Genomic DNA, 20,176 nt, shown 5'->3' with positions numbered 1-20,176 from the left:
CACTAGCAAGCTTAAAATGAACTGTAATTTGACCCAGTATTTGAAAACCTTGAGATCAACATATCTGAGATCACTGATATAACTTGAAGTAGACTCAAGTTGCTTAGTACGGTGGACCAGTGGTCCCAATTTATAGCACACTGGCAAGACAGCAGTTGAATCAAGACCAATGCCACATTGGTCGCGGCATAAACATTCAATATTAGAACTACATCAGGATTCAATGTTCATGGATGAAAATTGATGCTGAGGAAACTTAATTGGAAAACTTGATATGTAATAACATTTGGATCCAGAATGAAGTAATAAAATCATAATAAAAGCCGAGAGTACTGATCTCTTCTTTTGCTTTTTGTGGACATGTGGACATGTTAAAGAACAGCGCTGAAATTGGGAATTTGAAAGAAGAAGGCTTATGTTTGGAACCCAGTTATACTGACTTGGTACCCATAACCGCATCCTGAATAAAAAATAAATTAGTCACCGACAGGATCAAGATTATATTGAAAGTGGGAACTTACTCTAGCAACGTGGTACAAGGGTGTGATACCGGTCCACTTGTTGAACTGCCGAAATCATTAGTATTCAAGTTCAGTAAATAGAGAATTTCATAATGAGTACATACCTGGTGAACACCCTGGCCAACAAGAACCTCCAATCCAGGGATGGTCTTCCAACCAGCATCGGCAGCCAGTTGCATCAATGCAGTGACGGAAGGCTTGTAGGCCATCTCGAGCAGAACTCGGGGAGACTGCTCATCAACGGACTTGCCAATGAGCTTTCCATCGACCTCCTGGGCTTTCTCGAACATCTTGCACAGTGTTTCACGCATGGTAGAGTCGATGGGACGGTCAGCGGGAATGGTGCCAACAGCGATGCGAGGAATGGTATCCAGCTGACTGTAGTCGTCCACAACGCGAATGTTGTAGCTTGTCGGGAAAGTAGAAACCATGCCCTCAAGCTTAGCGGCAGATCGTCCAACAACATAGATCGGGGAGTATCCCATGTTGTGGAGGGCAAAGATAGCAGCACGGGCAGTGCCACCGCCACCAACAACCACAGCACTCTCCTCGCCCACAGCTCCGTAGAAACCCTCATTACGCAGAGACATGATCATTCCTTGCCAATCAGTATTGTAACCAACAAGTTTTCGTGATCCGTCAGCGTTATCAACGGGAACGACAGTGTTAACTGCACCGATGATCTCAGCCTCCTGAGCGACTTCATTGAGCAGCGGCATAATGTCAAGCTTGAGGGGAATTGTTACAGAGGCACCACCGAATTCGGGGGCATGAATGAAGTCCTTAACATCCTCGACATTTGTGGTCTCGAGGCGGCCGTACTCATGGGGAAGGCCCATCTCAGAAAAGAGAGTGTTGTGGAGAGGAGGCGACCGTGATTGGGAAACAGGAGAACCGAAAATGGCAAACTTCTTGGTTTTGATTTCACCCATCAACGAGAGACCTCTGCGGATCTCAGTTGCAGACAGTTGACCGGGCGCTGCCTTGAAGGGCAGGCTGGGATGAGACACCGGGGTCATGAAGCCATTCAAAATGCGGCTAAGCTGACCGTTGTCACCCATGTTGATGGCAATCAAGGGGATGCTGTGTGCTTGGGCTGCCCAGTTCTTGAACTTGCGCAGAGCGTTGTTGTCATCGAGACTGTTAGCAACACCCACAAGCTTGATCACATCACCGTACTCCAGTGCCCTGTTGTAGGAGGGAATCCATGACATGTTAGCCCATGAGAGCTTTCCTAACGGGTCGTGGTGCGACGCAATGATCTTCGAGTGACCCTTCATCTCGGTGACGGTCCGAAGCATCTCATCGGGGAAAGCAATCTCAAGATCCACAAATTCAGCGCCAGAGCGGAATGCCAAGCGGTACAATTGCATTGCAGCCTCATGGGCATCGTCAGGGAAGCGACCACCTTGGCTCTTAGTGCGGATAGTGAAGATAAGAGGCAGGGCAACGCGCTTGCGGAGGTAGGACATTTGCTCATTAACAAAATCGACTGAAGGAATGTCATTGTCGGACTTAGGATCCTTGAGCAGATCGACACGGAGCTCTACAGCATCCGATCCAATGCAAACTTCAGTCAAGATTTCGCTGCAGTCTCGCAGGTCGGGCAACGTCAGAGAGACGAAGAAAGTGTGGGGTTTCTTTTGGATAAGCTCGAGGTTATCTGTTTGACCAGTAACAACCTTCATGAAACGGTTGAAGTCTTCAGATGCCAGGGCAAGTTCGGTCTGGTTTGAGTGCTGGCTGTAGTACTGGATGTTGCTACATTGCTGGAACCAAGGCTTGCGACGCAGCCACACGCCCATCATGTCCTCGACATAGGCTGGCCGAGTCTTATCAATGTTCAGGAAGTCCATGACCAGGTTGATATCGCGCATCACAAGAAGAACGTTACCCTTGCTTTGATGCCATTCGGCCAGGAGCTTACGAGCTTCGGGCATCTCCACAACACCACCACCACAAGCAAAGACATAGCCGTTTGGTCGATCGGTCATGCAACGCTTGAGCACAGCAAGTTCTTCATCACGGAAGCCTTGCCATCCACGCTCCTTTATCATGTCTGGAATCGACATACCCACTGTGCTTTCAAGCTCAGTGTCCAGATCAATGAAGGGACGATCCAGACTCTTCGCAACCCAGCTGCCGGTGGTAGTCTTTCCAGCGCCACGCATGCCGATGATGAAGATAGAAGCGCTGGCCTTTTCTTCCTGTGTGGTTGTAGCCACTTCCTCTTCAGTCAGTTCCTTTCCTTCGATTTTAACATTCCAAATGCCCTTCAGCGCATCCCACCAGGCAGGCCATGTCTTTCCGACGCACTCCTTCTCGAGAATCAGAGTGGGACGAGGGGTAACAAGCGATAGAACACTGAAACTGAAAGCGACACGATGATCATCATAACAGTAGACACCACCTGCTGGCAGACGAAGAGTGGAACGCTCAATGCCGTCAATTTCAAGACCATCATCATGCTCCCGGCAAACGACACCGAATTTAGCCAACTCATCCTTCATAGCTTTGATACGGTTGCACTCTTTGACACGCTGGTTGGCAATTCCATAAATGCGAGTTGTGTGGTTCGAACCATCTCCCTGAGCGACGGCCGCGAGAACAGAAGCAGTAAGGAAAGCATCCGTCATGGGCTCCATATCGACGTTCTTTAAGGGGCGGAGGGTACCAGTGCTGGGGCCAGTAACAGTAGTCGAGTTATCAGTTTGCTCGACCACGCAGCCCATGGGCTTAAGAACGTCAACAGCAAAGCGAGCATCACCCTGCAGCGACTTGGAACCAATGTTAGGCACTGTGCACTTGGTGCCTGTGATGGCAGCAATTGCGAGAGGGTAAGTGGCGGAGCTGGCATCACTCTCAACAACGTACTCCGCAGGGTTCACATAGTGACCCTGAGGAATGTGGTAAGTATGCTCCTCAGTGGTGGACTTCTTGACATCAATGCCGAAAGATCTCATCATGGCAGTGGTCATGTCAATGTAGGGCTGAGAAATGGGCTTGCCTCCGACCAGCTTCAGTGTAACCGGCTCCTTTGCGTAAGGAGCACACATGAGGAGAGAGGAAACGTACTGAGAAGACACCTTGGCGGCCAAGTTAATCTTACCTCCGGCGAAACCGCCAGAAGCAGCGATCTTTAGAGGCAGACTACCCTTGCGTTCCATGTACTCAACGCCGGCACCATTGACGGTCAATGCATCGACCAGATCGCCAATGGGTCGCTGCTTCATTCTGTTGTTACCAGTGAGGACACTGTGGTCAACACTGCTCGGTGTCGCAAGAGTAGCCACGGTTGTCAAGAATCGAGAAGCAGTTCCAGCGTTGCCCAGGTACAGAGGTGACGGGCTAGCAACAATGTTGCCGCCCTTTCCATTCACAACGAGCACCTCACCCTCCTCCTCCCAAGAGAAGGTCGCGGCACCCAAGCGCTCGAGGGCATTCAACATGACTTCGGTGTCATCGGAGTGCAAGAGGTTCTTGACACGGCAAGTTCCTGAACCAAGGGCAGCAAGTACAAGGGCTCGGTTAGAGATAGACTTAGATCCTGGAGGTGTGCAGGTGACATCGAGAGTCTTTGGCACGCCAGGGTGAACTTCCACACTGGGGGCCAGGACAACGCCAATATCTTGGTTTGATACAACACTAGCCTTGGGCTCGTGGGTGCGTCCAATTGCGGAGAGTAGGACAACCTTCTTCTTGGGACCATCGTTCTTCTTGTCAAGAGCCATGTTGAAAAGCAGCTGATCGACAGAGCAGTGCTTACCAGCTGTCAACTTGCGTACACGAGAGTCTTTCATTGAAGTAGGCAAGCCGTAAGCGGAGATACACTTAACAATACGAGCAACGGCAACACCCTTCAAAACTCCCAGGTGCCGGGCCAACTCAGCCTCCTTGACCATACCAATGGCAACACATTCTCCGTGGAGGATCTGGGGAGTCAGAATAGCCTCAATTGCATGACCAATAGAGTGACCCCAGTTGAGCAGATTGCGGAGGCCACCCTCACGCTCATCTGCAGATACAACATAGGCCTTGTGGCGAGCTGAGGCCAGGATTCTCGCCTTCAGAATATCGTGAATGCCATCGAAACGGCCTTGGCCGGGCTTGGCTTCGCTACGGACAGCATTCAGGATAACATCTGCATTGTCTTCGAGAGCAGTAAACTCCTCTTCGCTTGAGATTGCAGCGGTCTTGATAACCTCGGCCATGCCGTTGATAAACTCTCGCGCAGGAAGGGTCTCCAAGAATTCGAGATCAATGTAGATTCTTGATGGTTGCCAGATGGCACCAATGAGGTTCTTTCCAAGAGGTGTGTCAATTGCAGTCTTGCCTCCAATTGAGGAATCCACCATCGCAAGCAATGTAGTGGGGACTTGCACATAGCGAACACCGCGCATGTAAGTTGACGCAACAAATCCAGTCAGGTCACCGATCACGCCGCCACCCAATGCGATGACAACAGTATCCCGGCCACATGGTGGGCTCTGGCTGAGCATCCAATCTTCAATGTCGGCCTTTGTCTGTCGGGATTTTGAGCTCTCTCCGGGGGCGGCATTGTAGACCAAGAGGCGAGGAGCGGGGGAAACTGATGAGGCAGCAACCTCAAAGGCTTTTTGAAAACTGGGGGTATAGATGGAACCGAGATTGGTATCGGTGATGAGGACGTAGGTGGTGGAGGGCAAGCCACTGACCAGGTCTGCTGCGACATAGTTGCGCCACAGGCCAAAATCAGCAACAATGCTCTCCTGGCCCAAGATGCTGATCTTGGTGGGCTCAGTCATGATGCGTGCAGCGAAGTAGTGATATTTGTTTGAGGATGCAATTCGGGCTCAATTCATTCTGCAATTCTTTTAGTATAACCCTCTTTTCGGTGACTGAATTGGCGGGATTTCCCCCACCGACGGAGCTAACGATGCAAGGTGCGCACAAATCTGGGGATAGAAAATTGACACCACTACTCGAAAGATTAATATGAGATGGCTTACCTGGACTGCTACAGCCAGCCTCAGCAAATCACCCCGAGGAATGCAATTGGGAATTATATGTAGAAACAACGACTGTCAAGTTGACTCAATTCTTTCCCCTCCGATTTCGCGGGCAGTTTAGATTGACCGCCTTTGTGAGTCAGTACTTGTGGGCCACTAGCGTTGCGACTATTTACTCCACGGTGATTCATATGTGACAGATCATTCTTGACTTGAAAGATAAAAATAGTATGAAAAGTAGAATTGTATTCCCCTTGCGTGAAGAGCTCTGTACCTCATGGTAATGATTCCATCATGTTCATCCGAGTCCGACTTCGGAAGTCATATAAAACATTGAAAGCCCTAAAGACTGGCATGTTCGCTACTATGCAGAATACATAATACCCGCCAACCCCCGCGATTACTAGGGGATCTAATACTGATGAGGCAAAGCCCCCGTAAAAAGTACCGAGTTCAGCATCCTTTCCATATGACCTCGGGAATGGTGAAATTAGTCGGACTAATGGAAAAGGAAGAATAAAAATCCAGTTGATGCGGATTGCGATTTACTAGTACATTTTTTTAGTTGTACATGTTTTCTTTTTTCCTGTGAAAGTTCATCCAAACGCCATTGCTATCACAGACAACCTCTGATCAAGGCCCCTGAGACAATGCTCATAAATTCTTAGATATTAGAAGAAACATGGACATAGATCAGTAATGTCCATAGCCACCACCACCTCTGCCTCCCCGGTTTCCTCCTTGTTTGTTGCCACGGTGTCGGCCTCCACGGTAACCACCTCGGCCACCTCGATTGTCTTGGGAGCCATAGTTATGTCCACCCTGATAGTCTCGAGGAGGGTACTGGTGAGACATTCCGCCTCGTGGGGGTGGGGGTGGGCCTCGCGAGTAGTCACCCGCACCTTGCTGAGGAGGTACCCACCCAGGAGGCATCATGGGCATGCCGCCCGGGGCTCCTGCTGGTGGTCCACCTTGGGGAATGTTCATGAAACGAGGGTCAATGTGCGCCGCAAAGGGATTGGGGCGACCTGGGTTGTAATCATTATGACCACCTCGTCCTCGTCCTCGTCCATTATTGAATGGAGCGCCTCCGTATGAACGACCTGAATGTTGAGCGCGGCCCTGAGTAGCGCGAATGTCTGCCGAGTTCAGCATTGGAGTTGCGAACTTGACCCCACGGAGCAGCATGGACTTGTGGAGGTGAGAGGATTTTGGAATCACGTAGTTAACCCTAGTGAAAAAAAAGTTAGTATTGTACAAAATTAAATCTTGAGAATGGGTGGGGGTTGAGGTTCAACTCACGTAAGGGAACGGTCATCATCTAGACCTGGCATGCCATAGTCCTCCAAGTTGGAGACTAGAGATCCATGTGGAATGTATGTATCGCTGCGTTCGACTATGCCGGCTAAGCCATCACTGAGACGCATGTTCAAGGTATGCTGGGGAGGACCAGGCTTCTTGGAGTAGAAGTTTCCAACAAGGTCTTGATAGAGTTGGTGTTGATCAGAGAGTAGCAATACTTCGTGGCCATGAGTATTACGAATCCGCTCTTCTTCAGTCAGAAGAGGATACTTCTTCTCCATTGCATTCAAGAGACGCTTCTCATCAATGAATGGAAGTAAAACTACACCTTGCCAGGCAAACTTTTTGCCGTTGAGATCCACGGGGAAGTCTTCGGGATAGAAATCGATTATTTCACTCTCGGGGTTGCTCATAAGGTCATGGAACACTTCCGGTAGGGCGTGGTTAGAGGCTGCCGGCAAAACTCCCATCAGCTGCTCGAAGGGTTTGAATGGCTGGCCCTTGCTAAATTCGGATAACATATCACAGATATCCACAAAGTCCGCGGCGAACGGAGCGTAATGGTAAGGGTAGTACCAAGTCCACGAAGGACAGCCCTGGAAATAATAAAGCAGCACCCAAGCAAGACCTTCCGCGTAGGCGCGGGCGACCTTGTGACGGAATTCATGATCCTCGGGATCAACACCAAACTTCTGCTCGTAGTATCTATCGGCATATCCAGGTTCCCAAAGTCGGACAGTATCCTGGGGTTCATCATTCTCCTTGGGTTTGGGAGCAGGGGGAGGGGGTGAATCTCTGCCTGGAGTTCCCGAGTCTTCTTCCTGCTTCTCCGAGTCTTCCTCATCCGCCTTTCTCTTTCCGAGAACCGAAGGTGAAGTCTGTTCAGGAACTTCAGTTGGTGTGTCTTCTCCTGTAGCCGATTCACTTTCGGTAGTGGGTTCAGCCGCAGCACCACCTCTCATGAGCTTGCTCTTGAGTACAGCAGCAGCACTTTTATTCTCCATATTGGCGCGATACACCGCACCTCTGTTTACGACCATGCTGTGGGTCAAGTCCCTAGTCTCTTTGGCCAAGTGGCCACGGCCTGGAGTGATGAGCTCCAATCCAGCAGGTGGGGCATTATCGCCGCCTTGTGATCGATTGTGAGTTGGCCTGTCATAAGATGGGGAGCTTCGTCGTCGCTTGCTGGCGTGGTCATTCCGAGCCTTTTCTTGCTCCTCGCGTCTCTTCTGGTTAGCAGCCTTTCTTTCATCGACCTGTCTTCTGCGTCGGAAAATGGCATCCTCTTGTTTGGCGACACCTTGAAGAATCATTTGAGCTCTGGCGAAGTTGACCTGACCATCTTGAGTCAAATAACCTCCCATGGCCGGAAGACTGTCACGCCAGATAGCGATAAGAGTATCGATACCATTCTCACGAACATCCAAGGCAGGAAGATGGGGCAAGAAATCGTTTCCAACGAAGAAACACATGAAAACCCAATCATCCAGAGCTCGCTCGAGATCAAAGGGAAATGGCTGCTGAGGAACATGCAATTCCGCAGCCAAATACTCTCTCAAAACCGAGACATGAAGCCAGATGAATGGTTTGAGCGCAACCGCGTTCTGCTTCTCGTCAAACTCTCCACTCTTTTCCTTCGCTTTGCCCGTGCATTCCTCAGCCTTGTGACCAACCTGTCCACACAATCTGCAGGTACGAGGCTTGGATTCCTGGAAGAAGACATCTTCACGCAGGACTCGGAAATGAGGTTCATGGGTCCCAAGTCCCAACATGATGAGATCGGCGTCCTAAGACGATCCTTGTCAGTCTTGTCGGGCGGAAAGTTCAAGATGATATTGTCAAGCACTTACAAGACCATAGATGACATGGCGCGTATTGGGGTCGTGCTCCGGCGACGCTCTTTGTGATCGCACGAATTCCATGATTTTGTGCTCGCCTTCTCCAGGGACTGTAGCGTCGGAGATGATAATTTTAAGCTATTTCAAGTTAGCGGAGGGTTGTTCTTGGATGTATTGGTGGGCTAATCTCACCTTCTCCCAAGCAGGATCAGTGTTGAGCTTGTAAGAAATCCAGTAACGCAAAGAAGCAGCCAGAATATCCATGAATGGAGTTCCGGGAGTGATGACGTTGCTATCCCAAGTCTTATGGACAGCCTGCTCTTCCATGACAGAATCCTCGCCCCTCTCTGCACGCTGTCGTGCCAGGAGCTTCTGGAGCTCTTCCTTCTTCTCGTCGTTTTCCTTAGCTTCTTGGGCGGATCGGAATCGACGCGAACGCTGCTGGTTCATCTTTGCTCTCGGCGCAACACCATCTGTTTACAGCCAAATGCCATGTCAGTTATACTGGTTGCACAAATAATGTTAGTAGAGGGTGCATCACATACCGATAGCAATCATGAGCAGTTTCCTTGGGCGAACCATATTGACAACCCGGTCAGTATACTTGAAGATCTCAAGCATCATCTCCTGCTCATTGGCTGGTGGGGGTCGCCCTTCGGGGTGAGTACAAGGATGAACAATACCGTTCATATCCAAGTACAGGTTATCCATCTCCTCTCCATTGGGGTTTGGGCGCGTTGTGTCAACGGGAATTTCTTCGCCATCGACTTCTTGGGGCAACTCCTCAATCACCTGAGAGATGATCTTCGGATATTTGGTGGAAAGCCATCGGAAGAGCGCTGGGACACCCATAGTGGCGACGCGACAGCAGATTGAGCTTCGTTGGTCTTATCGGTTCGATGCGGCGCTCAAATGCGACTTCCGGGTAAATCTGACAGCTCCCTAGTACCCGGTATTTGTGAAATCTCGAGATAATAGCTTTGAAACACTGTCGCCTGGGAGACTGGATTCAGGCAAAAGTCAAATGGATGCAACCGCGTCAAATTTCGCGGCGCAGTTTGGTGTTGAAAGGAATCGAAAGTCTCTGCGGCGAGGTTATTTCCGGCGCCGGCCTTAGTCATGCAGAATGAGCGGTTCTGCAACAAGAGCCTGAGAGACTTCTATGGTTGGCGGAGTGGAGTTTTTTTGTACAAGGCAGAAAGGGGGGACGAAAAATCAATTTACAAAGATGTATTGGGCTGTTTACAAAAGATCAATATTCTTTTCTTCTGAGATCTCTCACAGATGTTTGAAATTCATAAGTAGAAAGCTTCTCAATATAGAAAGCGGTGAGGGCTTCAATCCAAGGCGGTCAGGGAAGGCCAGCTTTACTGCAATCGGCATTGCCCAAGCCCCCGATCCCCCGTTTGTTGACCTTAAAGACTTTCGATGCCTGCCAATTCCTGCGCCCTCGGCCGGCGGTGACCATGATATTGAAATCCTGTTGCGATGTTTCGAATCCTTGAATCGCAAGCTCCGGCCAAACAAACGGCAACGGATACAATCGACGTTCTTAGCAATCGATTGCAGAGTGCCACTTTACTAGAAGATCGACGGGCCGCAATCCAAGGCCTACGAAGCTTTGCAAAGCTCTATCCAGCATCTGTTGCTTCAGGAGGCTTACGGTCTCTTATCAGCAGCCTGCGCAATGATAGCGAGGATGTCGACACCTTGAAGGTGGTCCTAGAGACCCTATTGATGCTATTTACCCCAGATGAGAATAGTGTCAGTCATTGTGGTGAATCATATGGATATAAATACGGATATGCTGACTGTTTCTTCAGCCTGAAGCGTCAGATGAAATTGCTCTCTGGCTGGCAGACGAATTTACCCAGGTAATTGTCCTTGATCTTGGAAAAATACAGGGCAATAGAGCTAACAGTGCACCAGCGACAAGATAACATCACCATACTCTTAGACCTCCTCGAAACCCGAGACTTCTATTCACGTCTTTACTCCCTCCAGTTGATGTCCCACATATCTGCTGCACGACCAGAGCGAACACAGGAATGTATTTTTACGGCACCTTTGGGTATTTCTCGGCTAGTAAATGTGCTGACAGACTCGAGAGAGCCGGTCCGCAATGGTATGTTAGCTTCAACGAATTTCATCAGACTAGGAGTTCAAGCTAACAAATATTTTACCTATATTTTAGAGGCTCTAGTACTGCTCATTGTCCTGACTCCATCTTCGGAAGAGCTACAGAAGCTTGTTGCGTTTGAGAATGCATTTGAGATCTTGTTCTCCCTGATAGAATCCGAAGGCTACTTAACCCATGGCACCGAAGTAGTGGAAGACTGTCTGTCTTTACTCGCCCACCTCCTGAGATATAATATATCAAATCAGTCATACTTTCGGGAGACTGGCTGCGTGCAGAAGGTAACAAGGCTTCTCGCTGAGTGCCAGCAAGACCTGGAGGGTGACGAGGCCCCCTCACAGTGGGCCCTAGTGCAACGCGACAAGAATGTGTGGGGTCTTCTGGCCATCATTCAACTCTTCTTGATTCGGGGTGGCAAAGGGACTCCCAGCAATCAGACTGCATTTTGGCAACACGGTGTGACAGAGCAGGTACTCAGCATAGCCTTTGGGCAGAGATTCAGTGTCAATGTCACAGCAAAGGCTTTGGCGACATGTGCAGATCTCATACGCGGCAACTCACCACTTCAAGAACGCTTCGGAGATATTGAAGTCTCATGGGGCTCACATTCGCCTGGGAATAAGACTGCCAACGGGAGTACAGAACCAGAGCGAATCAATGTTATCGAAGCTTTCCTGAAATTGAGTCTCGAGCCTTCGCCTAACAATATGTTAGATGCTCGACTCGCGGCCTGCGAGTGTATGAAAGCATTCTTTGCTCACCATCCTGGTATTCGGATGCACGTGCTACGACGTGCTATCGAGGGACATACTAGTGGACAAGACCGCATCCCTAATATTCTGTCCGTATTGCTCACGCCACCTGACTCCCGAGGGAACGCCGATCCATATCAAGTATGGATGGCTTGTGTCTTGATGTCTCACCTCATTCTTGATGACCACGAAGCCAAGTCTACTGTAATGGGCGTTACCGAGGGCGATGCTGAAAGTGGCGAAGAGGTTGTCACAAGTGTCCAGTCCGTGGTTGCAAACTTAATCACCGGGCTTCAACGTGGGGACGATGAAAGAATCACAGTCGGCTATTTAATGCTGCTATGTGGTTGGCTCTATGAAGACCCAGATGTGGTCAATGATCTACTTGGAGAAGGAAGTAGCATCCAAACACTGCTACAAGAGATCAAGCACCAAAGGGTACCTAGCAAGTTGATTCCTGGTCTTTGTACAGCACTTTTGGGAATCATCTACGAGTTTTCTACCAAGGATTCACCCATCCCTCGAGTCACCCTTCACAAGTTGCTCGAGGAGCAACTCGGAAGAGAGCAGTATATCGATAAAATCACGAAGCTAAGAGAATGTCCATTGGTTCGTGACTTCGAAGTTCTCCCCCAAACAGCAGCTGGGCAACTCGAGGGGGGACTGCCCGAAGTGTTTTTTGACCAGTCATTCATTGAATTCCTTAAGGACAACTTTAGTCGCCTGATTCGATCGATTGACCGCGAACCGGGCTTTGAGGTCTCAATCGTTGCAAATGGAGTTGAAAAGGGTGTTTCACGAGAATTGGTAGACTCTTTACGGGCAGAACTCGAAGATCGAAGTCAATCCATTCAGAAGCTCGAAACAGACCTTGTCGATATCCAGCGAAAACTCGATCAAGAATTGTCAGATCATCGAAAGACGAAGGAATCGAGCTCATGGGAGCTTTCAAAGGCCCAGCAAACTCAGCAGCAACTTCAGTACGGCCGCGATCAGGATTTGGCAAAGCTCGAAGCGCAGCATGTACAGTCAAAGAACGAGCTGCTCAAACAGCATGGAGAGCAGCTTCGTGCAATTGACAATCAATTGAAGCAGGCCTCGGCTGAATATGAAAGAAAGAGCACAAAGCTGCGAGAACATCATGAGCATGAGACTGCTGGGTTCCAGAAAACTATTCGCGGGTTGGAATCTGAGCTGACCAAGACTCGAGACCGGCATGTTGGTGAGATCAATGGCTTGAAGAAGACTATTCAAGATCTCAATACTTCCATTGGTCAGTCTCAAGAAGGCCACGCGGGTGAAATTTCACACCTAGAACAGCAAGTTCGGACACTAGAGTCTACTATTGCTCAACTCCAGGACAGTCATACTGGAGAGATTTCCGGCCTCAACAAAACAATTGAAGAGTTGAGGTCGACCGCCGGAAAATCTGGCAAAACTCATGCTGAAGAGACTGCGGCGTTGCAGAAAACTATCCAGGGATTGGAGTCGGATATCAAGAAATCAAATGACGCCCATTCGGATAAGGTTCAGGGTCTCCAAAACAAGTTGCAGAGTGTGGAGTCTCTCCTTGCATCGACCAAAAGTCAACAGGAGACCGAGGTCGCAGGGCTCAGGGAGCAGATTGGAACTTTGGAGTCGAACCTGACGGCTGCTCAAGGACAACAGAACGGCGAGGCTGCTGAGCTCAAGAAGACAATCGAGAGCCTTCGCTCAGACCTTGATGAGGCCAAATCAAAGGCCACGAAGGATGCTGAGGCCACCAGTGAAAGTGTTGCGTCGCAAATTTCTGCGTTGGAAGCACGCGCCGCTGAGGCTGAGCGTAAAGCCAAGGAAGCTGAGTCGCAAGCACAAAGCGCCAAAGAGGCACTTAAGCAGGCACAAGCCCAATTTGAAAAGACCCATTCCGAAGTTCAAGAGAAAGAAGAGGCTCGGCAAGCCACCCAGTCAGAATTGGACGATCTATTGATTGTCTTCGGTGATCTAGAAGCCAAGAGGAGCGAGGATAAGGTATGCTAGCTTCTTCGTTATCATTCTGTTGAACTATTACTAACTTCTTTTTTCAGCAACGTCTCAAGGAGCTGGGTGAGGAAGTCTCGGAGGATGAAGATGATGATGAGGATGCGGACGAGGAGTAGAGTGAACAGCCTCGCCTTCAAATGTTGTACATACTACTGCAAATCCCAACCTAACCCTGTTTTTGGTCCCCTTGTTTGTATAACTTGAACTTGAACCCACATACTTGTAGCTCAAATTTATCAATCAAACATTCATGACTTTTTCCAATACCTGAAATGCCAATGGTTAATTTTTAAAACATACATTTCCTTTCATCTATTTCATCCTTGTCTCTTCAGACCAATCAGTATCAATAATTCATTATGATTCATCGTGAGACCTTTGGCATTGTCATAAAAGCGGTGAGAGAATACCACGGCAGAATTCCATAGTGGGGTGACTCATCTTTTTTATCTGCCCCTCCTGTGTCCCTCGTTCTTGTTGAAATCACCAATTCACCATCACCATGTCTATGGATTTTCCCGCCGAAGAGGAGGCCGTCCTCAAGCGGTGGAGAGAGATTGACGCCTTTAACCGCCAGGTTGAACTGTCCCGTGGTCGGAAACCATTCACCTTTTACGATGGACCTCCGTAAGCACTTCATTGTTCCGTGCTAAATGAACTATTAAGCTAACTAGGATCGGTAGATTCGCAACAGGTAGGGCTGCTATACTCTGATTAGCTCTCATTCATTCTAAACGAAACCAGGTCTTCCCCATTATGGCCATCTCTTGGCATCCACTATCAAGGATATCATTCCCCGATACTGGTCTATGAAGGGTTACTATGTCGAGCGGAGATTCGGATGGTACGTGTGATTTGTTTAATTGCTTAATTTTCTGTTATCCCGGTTTCATTTCTGACTAGCTATATAGGGTGTGTATTTGATCTTCCGGTTCTAAATAGGTTCCCTTGCTAACGTCCCCACGGGATTGCCACGGTCTGCCCATCGAATACGAAATCGACAAAAAGCTTGGCATGTCTGGCCTGCAGGCCGTTGAGAAATTCGGTATTGAGAAGTACAACGATGAGTGCAGGGCTATTGTCATGCGATTCTCTTCGGAATGGCGCCAGACCATTGAGCGACTTGGTCGTTGGATTGACTTTGACAATGACTACAAGGTACGCGGGTTGGGGAAATATATCCACAGGTCGATAACCATAGGCCTTGCTAATTTCTTCGCTGGAAATAGACTATGGACCCATCTTTCATGGAGTCTATCTGGTGGGTTTTCAAGGAGCTCTATGACAAGGGACTTGTGTACCGAGGCCACCGAGTGATGCCGTATTCGACCGCCCTCAACACGCCTCTCAGCAACTTCGAAGCTCAACAGAACTACAAGGATGTGCAGGATCCCGCGGTCGTCGTGACTTTCCCCCTCCTGGATGATCCAGAGACCTGTCTGCTGGCATGGACCACTACCCCGTGGACTCTTCCATCCCACACAGGTCTGTGTGCTCACCCTAACTTCGAGTACATTAAGATTTGGGATGAAGCCACCAAGAAGCACTACATCCTCCTGGAATCCTTGCTTCGAACCATCTACAAGGACCCAAAGAAGGCCAAGTTCAAGATTGTTTCTCGCTTAAAGGGATCTGATATGCTGGGATGGAAGTATGAGCCTCTGTTCCCTTACTACTATGACGAATTCAAGGACCATGGTTTCCGTGTTCTGAATGATGAGTACGTCACCTCCGATGCTGGTGTTGGTATTGTCCACCAGGCGCCTGCGTTCGGTGAGGACGATTACAAGGTCGCGGTTGACCACGGTGTGATCAACGAAACCCGCTACCCTCCCAACCCCGTAGACCCGAATGGTCGCTTCACTGAAGAAGTTACCGACTTCGCTGGTCAGCATGTCAAGGAGGCTGATAAGGCCATCATTAAACACCTGAAGGGCACTGGGCGTCTTCTCGTTGACAGCCAGATTACCCACTCATACCCCTTCTGCTGGAGGTGAGTTTTTCTATATTTTCTACATTATCAGTGCCAGATTCCATATTAACGATGAACAGGAGTGATACACCCCTGATCTACCGCGCTGTGCCCGCTTGGTTCGTGAAGGTTACTCCCATTATTCCGACCATGCTTGACAGCATTGAGAAGTCTCACTGGACTCCTGACTTCGTCAAGTCCAAGCGTTTCGCCAGCTGGATTGCCAACGCCCGTGACTGGAACATTTCTCGTAATCGTTTCTGGGGTACCCCTCTTCCCTTGTGGGTTAGCGAAGATTACTCAGAGATTGTTGCCGTGGGAAGCGCACAAGAACTCAAGGAGCTTAGCGGCTACGAGGGTGAAATCCATGACATCCACCGTGACAAGGTTGATCACATTACCATTCCTAGCAAGAAGGGTAATGGTGTTCTGCGTCGTGTTGAAGAGGTTTTCGATTGTTGGTAAGTTAAAGCTTTATGTGAACAAAGTATCTGGTTTCTTGAGTATGCTAAAACAAGTTACCAGGTTCGAATCTGGCGCCATGCCCTATGCTTCTCAACACTATCCTTTTGAGAAGAAGGAAGAGTTTGAGCAGACTTTCCCCGCTGATTTCATTGCTGAGGGTCTTGATCAAACTCGTGGCTGTGAGTATATCTACTCTGGTTCATTTCCCTTATGTTACTAACAATTTCACAGGGTTCTACACCCTCTGTGTCCTTTCAACCCATCTCTATGGGCACATTCCATTCAAGGTTCGATGACTTCTTGTCCTTCAGGTTTGAGACTTGACTAATTATATTTTGCAGAATGTTGTTGTCAACGGTATTGTGCTGAGTGACGATGGCAAGAAGATGAGCAAGCGTCTCCAAAACTACCCAGATCCTACTTTGATCATGGATCGTTACGGTTCAGATGCTCTCCGTCTGTACCTCATTAACTCCCCCGTCGTTCGTGCCGAGCCCCTCCGTTTCAAGGAGTCCGGTGTCAAGGAGGTTATTAGCAAGGTCCTCCTTCCTCTGTGGAACAGTTACAAGTTCTTCGATGGCCAGGTGGCTCTTCTCAAGAAGTCCTCGGACGTTGACTTTGTCTTTGATCCCAAGGCAGAGGCCACTAACACTAACGTTATGGACCGTTGGATCTTGGCCAGTTGCCAGAGTCTGCTCAAGTTCGTTAACGAGGAGATGGCTGCCTACCGTCTTTACACTGTTGTGCCCCGTCTGTTGGCGCTGATTGAAAACACCACCAACTGGTACATTCGCTTCAACCGCAAGCGTCTTAAGGGTGAGAATGGCGTTGATGACACTTTGCATGCCTTGAACACACTCTTTGAGGTTCTTTATACCCTTGTTCGAGGCCTGGCACCCTTCACTCCCTTCCTTGCCGACAACATTTACCAGCGCTTGCTTCCTCACATTCCCGAGCCTCTCCGTGCTGAAGACAGCCGCAGTGTTCACTTCCTTCCCTTCCCCGAAGTGCGTCAAGAGTTGTTTGACGAGGTTGTTGAGCGCAGAGTTGCGCGCATGCAGAAGGTCATTGATTCCGGCCGTCTCAGCCGTGAGCGCCGATCCATCGGTCTCAAGACCCCACTGAAGTCCTTCGTGGTTGTCCACCAAGACCAGCAGTACCTGGATGATGTTAAGTCTCTCGAGGGCTACATTCTGGAGGAACTTAATGTTGTTGAGCTTGTTCTCACATCTGATGAGGAGAAGTACAACATCCAATACAGCGTCAACGCCGACTGGCCCACTCTGGGTAAGAAGCTCAAGAAGGACGTACAGAAGGTCAAGAAGGCCCTGCCTGCGCTCTCCAGCGAGGATGTTAAGAAGTACGTTGCGGATAAGAAGATCTTGGTTGATGGCATCGAGCTGGTTGAGGGTGACCTTGTCGTCAAGCGAGGCATCAAGGAGGATGCCAGCTCATCGGGTATGGAGCCCAACGCTGACGCGGATGTCATCACTATCCTCGATGCGAACGTTTACCCGGAGTTGGCTCAGCAGGGTCTTGGCCGTGAGATCATCAACCGTGTCCAAAAGCTGCGCAAGGCCGCAGGCTTGGTGGCAACTGATGACGTGAAGATGGAGTACACTGTGCTTTCCGACCCTGAGAACATTGGTATCAACGAAGCCTTCAAGTCCCAGACTCAGGCTATTGAGAAGGTCCTGCGTCGTCCTCTTGATGAGGTCGCGCTGGTTGATGGCAAGGTGCCCGCCGCCGATGAAGCAGGTCTTATCTCACAGGAAGAGCAGGAAGTCCAAAACGCGACTTTCCTGCTGCGTCTGCTGAAGCTATAGATTAGCACTTGGGTTCTTTAGACATCAAGATAGCAGCTGTAGATATCTACCAACAAAATATCTAGCCCATGTTCATTTTTATGCATCTCAATGAATTGATTTCTTGTTTCTCTATATTGATACATCGTACTCACAATCAAGAAAGTAGAGAGGGAAGCTGTACAAGGGAGATTTCATCCGAACACGATTATCACATTGAAGACCACCCATATCAACCTTGAAACACTCTATGAATCAAATATTCAACTCCAAATTCTTGATCACTGCGCCTCTTGTGGCCGCTTCGAGATCGTCAACCATAGGTCCCTCCAGTACCCAACACCACCCTTGACCACAAATTTGGCTTCTGGCTTATCCTTAAAAGACACTGGCTTGTAGCGACGAAAGAACTAAAGCATTCAGTTAGCCAGCGCTTCTTCCACAAATCCGAATCAATCAATCTCACCCGCAAGGGACCCTTGAAAAGCTCCATCATTGCAATATCCCTTCCCAGACAGACACGAGACCCATATCCAAAAGCCATATTATACTTATTATAAAGCTTCGCCCTCTCAACATTCAACCACCGCTCCGGACGAAACAATTCCGCATCATCACCATACAGTGCCGGATCCCGATGCACAATGTAGGGGTTGCTAGTGATCTCCGTACCAGCGGGTGCAAAATTCCCATAGAGCTCTAAACCCGGCTCAGGGACATATCGAGGAAAGATATTCGGTGCGGATGGGCAAAGACGCATGGTCTCCTTCACACAACCCACATAAAAGGGTAAATGTTCAAGAACCTCATCATATTGCGGCATCTCGGAAATCAGACCCTTACGAGTAGCCTCGTCAATTTCTTCCATCATTCGCTCATAGGCCTTGGGATTTTCTAATAGAAACTGGATCATCGCTTGGAAGGCTGTGCCAGTTGTATCTGCTCCAGCTAAAAGAACAAGGAGTACTTCTGCACGGATATACTCCAGGTCTAGGGGTTTACCTTCGTCTGTGCGAGCTTCCAGAAGCATCTGGAGGAGGTCGACGCGTTCGATCTTCTTGTCGGATTTGATATCTTCGAGACGCTCGCTGATAAGACGATCACGGAAACGCATGAGAACACCAATACCTGAGTCATCTTCTGGTTTTGCGACGAGGTACTTTTTCAGGAAGGTAGTCTTTACCCATGATGTGAACGGGTGCAGACGGGCAAGGAGACCAAAGGCTGGAAGGCCGTCGTGAAAGCCTTGGATAAGACCACCAATGTCTTCGCCCTTTTCAATGAACCCGAAAGGAGCACCAAAGCCAATTTCACTGATAATGTCGTAGGCCATATACCTGAGTGGAGTTTTGTCAGTTTCGGCTGCTGAATACGATATTATTCACAGATCAAAGTGGATATAAACCTACACTGCCCACCAGGAGAAATCAAATGCTTTGCCAGACTTTACGAATGTTTCATCAAGCTTAGTACTCCACTCTGTGATACGAGCATCAATCAATGGCTCCATTTTCTTGATATTCGTGAAGCTATACTGTGTTTATTGTTAGACCCATCTGTATTTATGATATACTTTTTGGTCCTCGTGTTAATACTTACAGGCCCCGCAACATGTTTTCTGAATACAGCATGAGTCTTGTGTGATCTCATGTTAAACAGACTCTCTGTTTCACCAAAACTTCCCGTAATGTAATGGCCTGTTTTATCGGCATTGCGGTGGTAGACCTCTGGGAGCTTGGAGTGGTCGCTGACCAGCAGCAGAGTGGGGGTAATACGAACAACGGGTCCTGTGAGAAGATATAATGTTAACGACTGTGTTTATTTAATAGATTGAAGCTCCTCAATTTACCATATTTCTTATAAAGTTCATAGCATGTCAAGTACTCAGTCTCTTTCAAGTTCTGTGAAGTAATCCAAAGACGAGTGACAGACGCCCAAAAGGGACCAGGGAAGGCAGCAAGAGGGTGAAAAAGGCGATAGTAAACAATTTGATAAACAATCTTGTAGGTAATGTAGACTAAAAGAGAAACAATGATGTTAGTCACTGTCAACAGTGACAACACATTCTCCGCGAGACCCATGGTGCTGCTTTAGAAATCAAATGCCAGCATCTGGTTGATTGAAAGAGTTCTCATGCAGAAACAGAAGCTCAAAAATAGCCGCAAAGCAGAGTCACCCCTCTGATTAGCTTGACCTCTGCATAGTAAGAGAACCAAAGTCATTGGCTAGCGGAATTGGCCGACAGGTGCACGACGCAATGAGTCTAGCTTAGTCTAGTCTGGACTTTACTGGGTCTAATCCCAAGGCTCTAGCAGATCAGCAAGCCTGGGCAGACCGCTCATTTTCATTCACTCTACTGCTCTATTATATGTCT

The 20,176-nt window shown here is 48.9% G+C and overlaps 5 protein-coding genes across 5 annotated transcripts; 2 read left to right on the top strand and 3 right to left on the bottom strand.

Moving 5' to 3' along the window:
- Nucleotides 1–430: 430 nt before the first annotated feature.
- N7483_006845 (pentafunctional protein ARO1) lies at nt 431–5,305 on the bottom strand (the record flags this gene model as incomplete). Its single annotated transcript, XM_057090282.1, has 3 exons — nt 431–460; nt 522–566; nt 626–5,305. 3 exons carry the CDS (start codon nt 5,303–5,305, stop codon nt 431–433), a joined length of 4,755 nt encoding a protein of 1,584 aa, XP_056945023.1.
- Nucleotides 5,306–6,202: 897 nt separating this feature from the next.
- Nucleotides 6,203–9,501, bottom strand: rat1 (5'-3' exoribonculease Dhp1; the record flags this gene model as incomplete). The annotated part of the gene is made up of 5 exons (XM_057090281.1): nt 6,203–6,740; nt 6,812–8,598; nt 8,662–8,787; nt 8,842–9,122; nt 9,195–9,501. The coding sequence occupies 5 exons, from the start codon at nt 9,499–9,501 to the stop codon at nt 6,203–6,205; spliced, it is 3,039 nt and encodes a 1,012-aa protein (XP_056945022.1).
- A 636-nt stretch (nt 9,502–10,137) lies between these two features.
- On the top strand, nt 10,138–13,676 carry N7483_006843 (uncharacterized protein; the record flags this gene model as incomplete). The annotated part of the gene is made up of 5 exons (XM_057090280.1): nt 10,138–10,413; nt 10,473–10,523; nt 10,579–10,774; nt 10,844–13,548; nt 13,605–13,676. 5 exons carry the CDS (start codon nt 10,138–10,140, stop codon nt 13,674–13,676), a joined length of 3,300 nt encoding a protein of 1,099 aa, XP_056945021.1.
- A 386-nt stretch (nt 13,677–14,062) lies between these two features.
- Nucleotides 14,063–17,823, top strand: N7483_006842 (isoleucine--tRNA ligase ILS1; the record flags this gene model as incomplete). Its single annotated transcript, XM_057090279.1, has 9 exons — nt 14,063–14,187; nt 14,244–14,254; nt 14,305–14,408; nt 14,503–14,718; nt 14,790–15,553; nt 15,613–15,993; nt 16,058–16,176; nt 16,229–16,284; nt 16,339–17,823. 9 exons carry the CDS (start codon nt 14,063–14,065, stop codon nt 17,821–17,823), a joined length of 3,261 nt encoding a protein of 1,086 aa, XP_056945020.1.
- Nucleotides 17,824–18,083: 260 nt separating this feature from the next.
- Nucleotides 18,084–19,883, bottom strand: N7483_006841 (cytochrome P450; the record flags this gene model as incomplete). Its single annotated transcript, XM_057090278.1, has 5 exons — nt 18,084–18,212; nt 18,269–19,139; nt 19,212–19,336; nt 19,402–19,589; nt 19,652–19,883. 5 exons carry the CDS (start codon nt 19,881–19,883, stop codon nt 18,084–18,086), a joined length of 1,545 nt encoding a protein of 514 aa, XP_056945019.1.
- Between the last annotated feature and the right edge of the window lie 293 nt (nt 19,884–20,176).

The sequence above is a fragment of the Penicillium malachiteum genome, assembly GCF_028827825.1.
Source record: "Penicillium malachiteum strain IBT 17515 chromosome Unknown utg000003l:1.0-4950554.0:1.0-4952489.0, whole genome shotgun sequence".
Lineage (NCBI taxonomy): Eukaryota > Fungi > Ascomycota > Eurotiomycetes > Eurotiales > Aspergillaceae > Penicillium > Penicillium malachiteum.
Note: the sequence above shows the minus strand (reverse complement) of the source record. Positions and strands in the feature narration are given on the sequence as shown.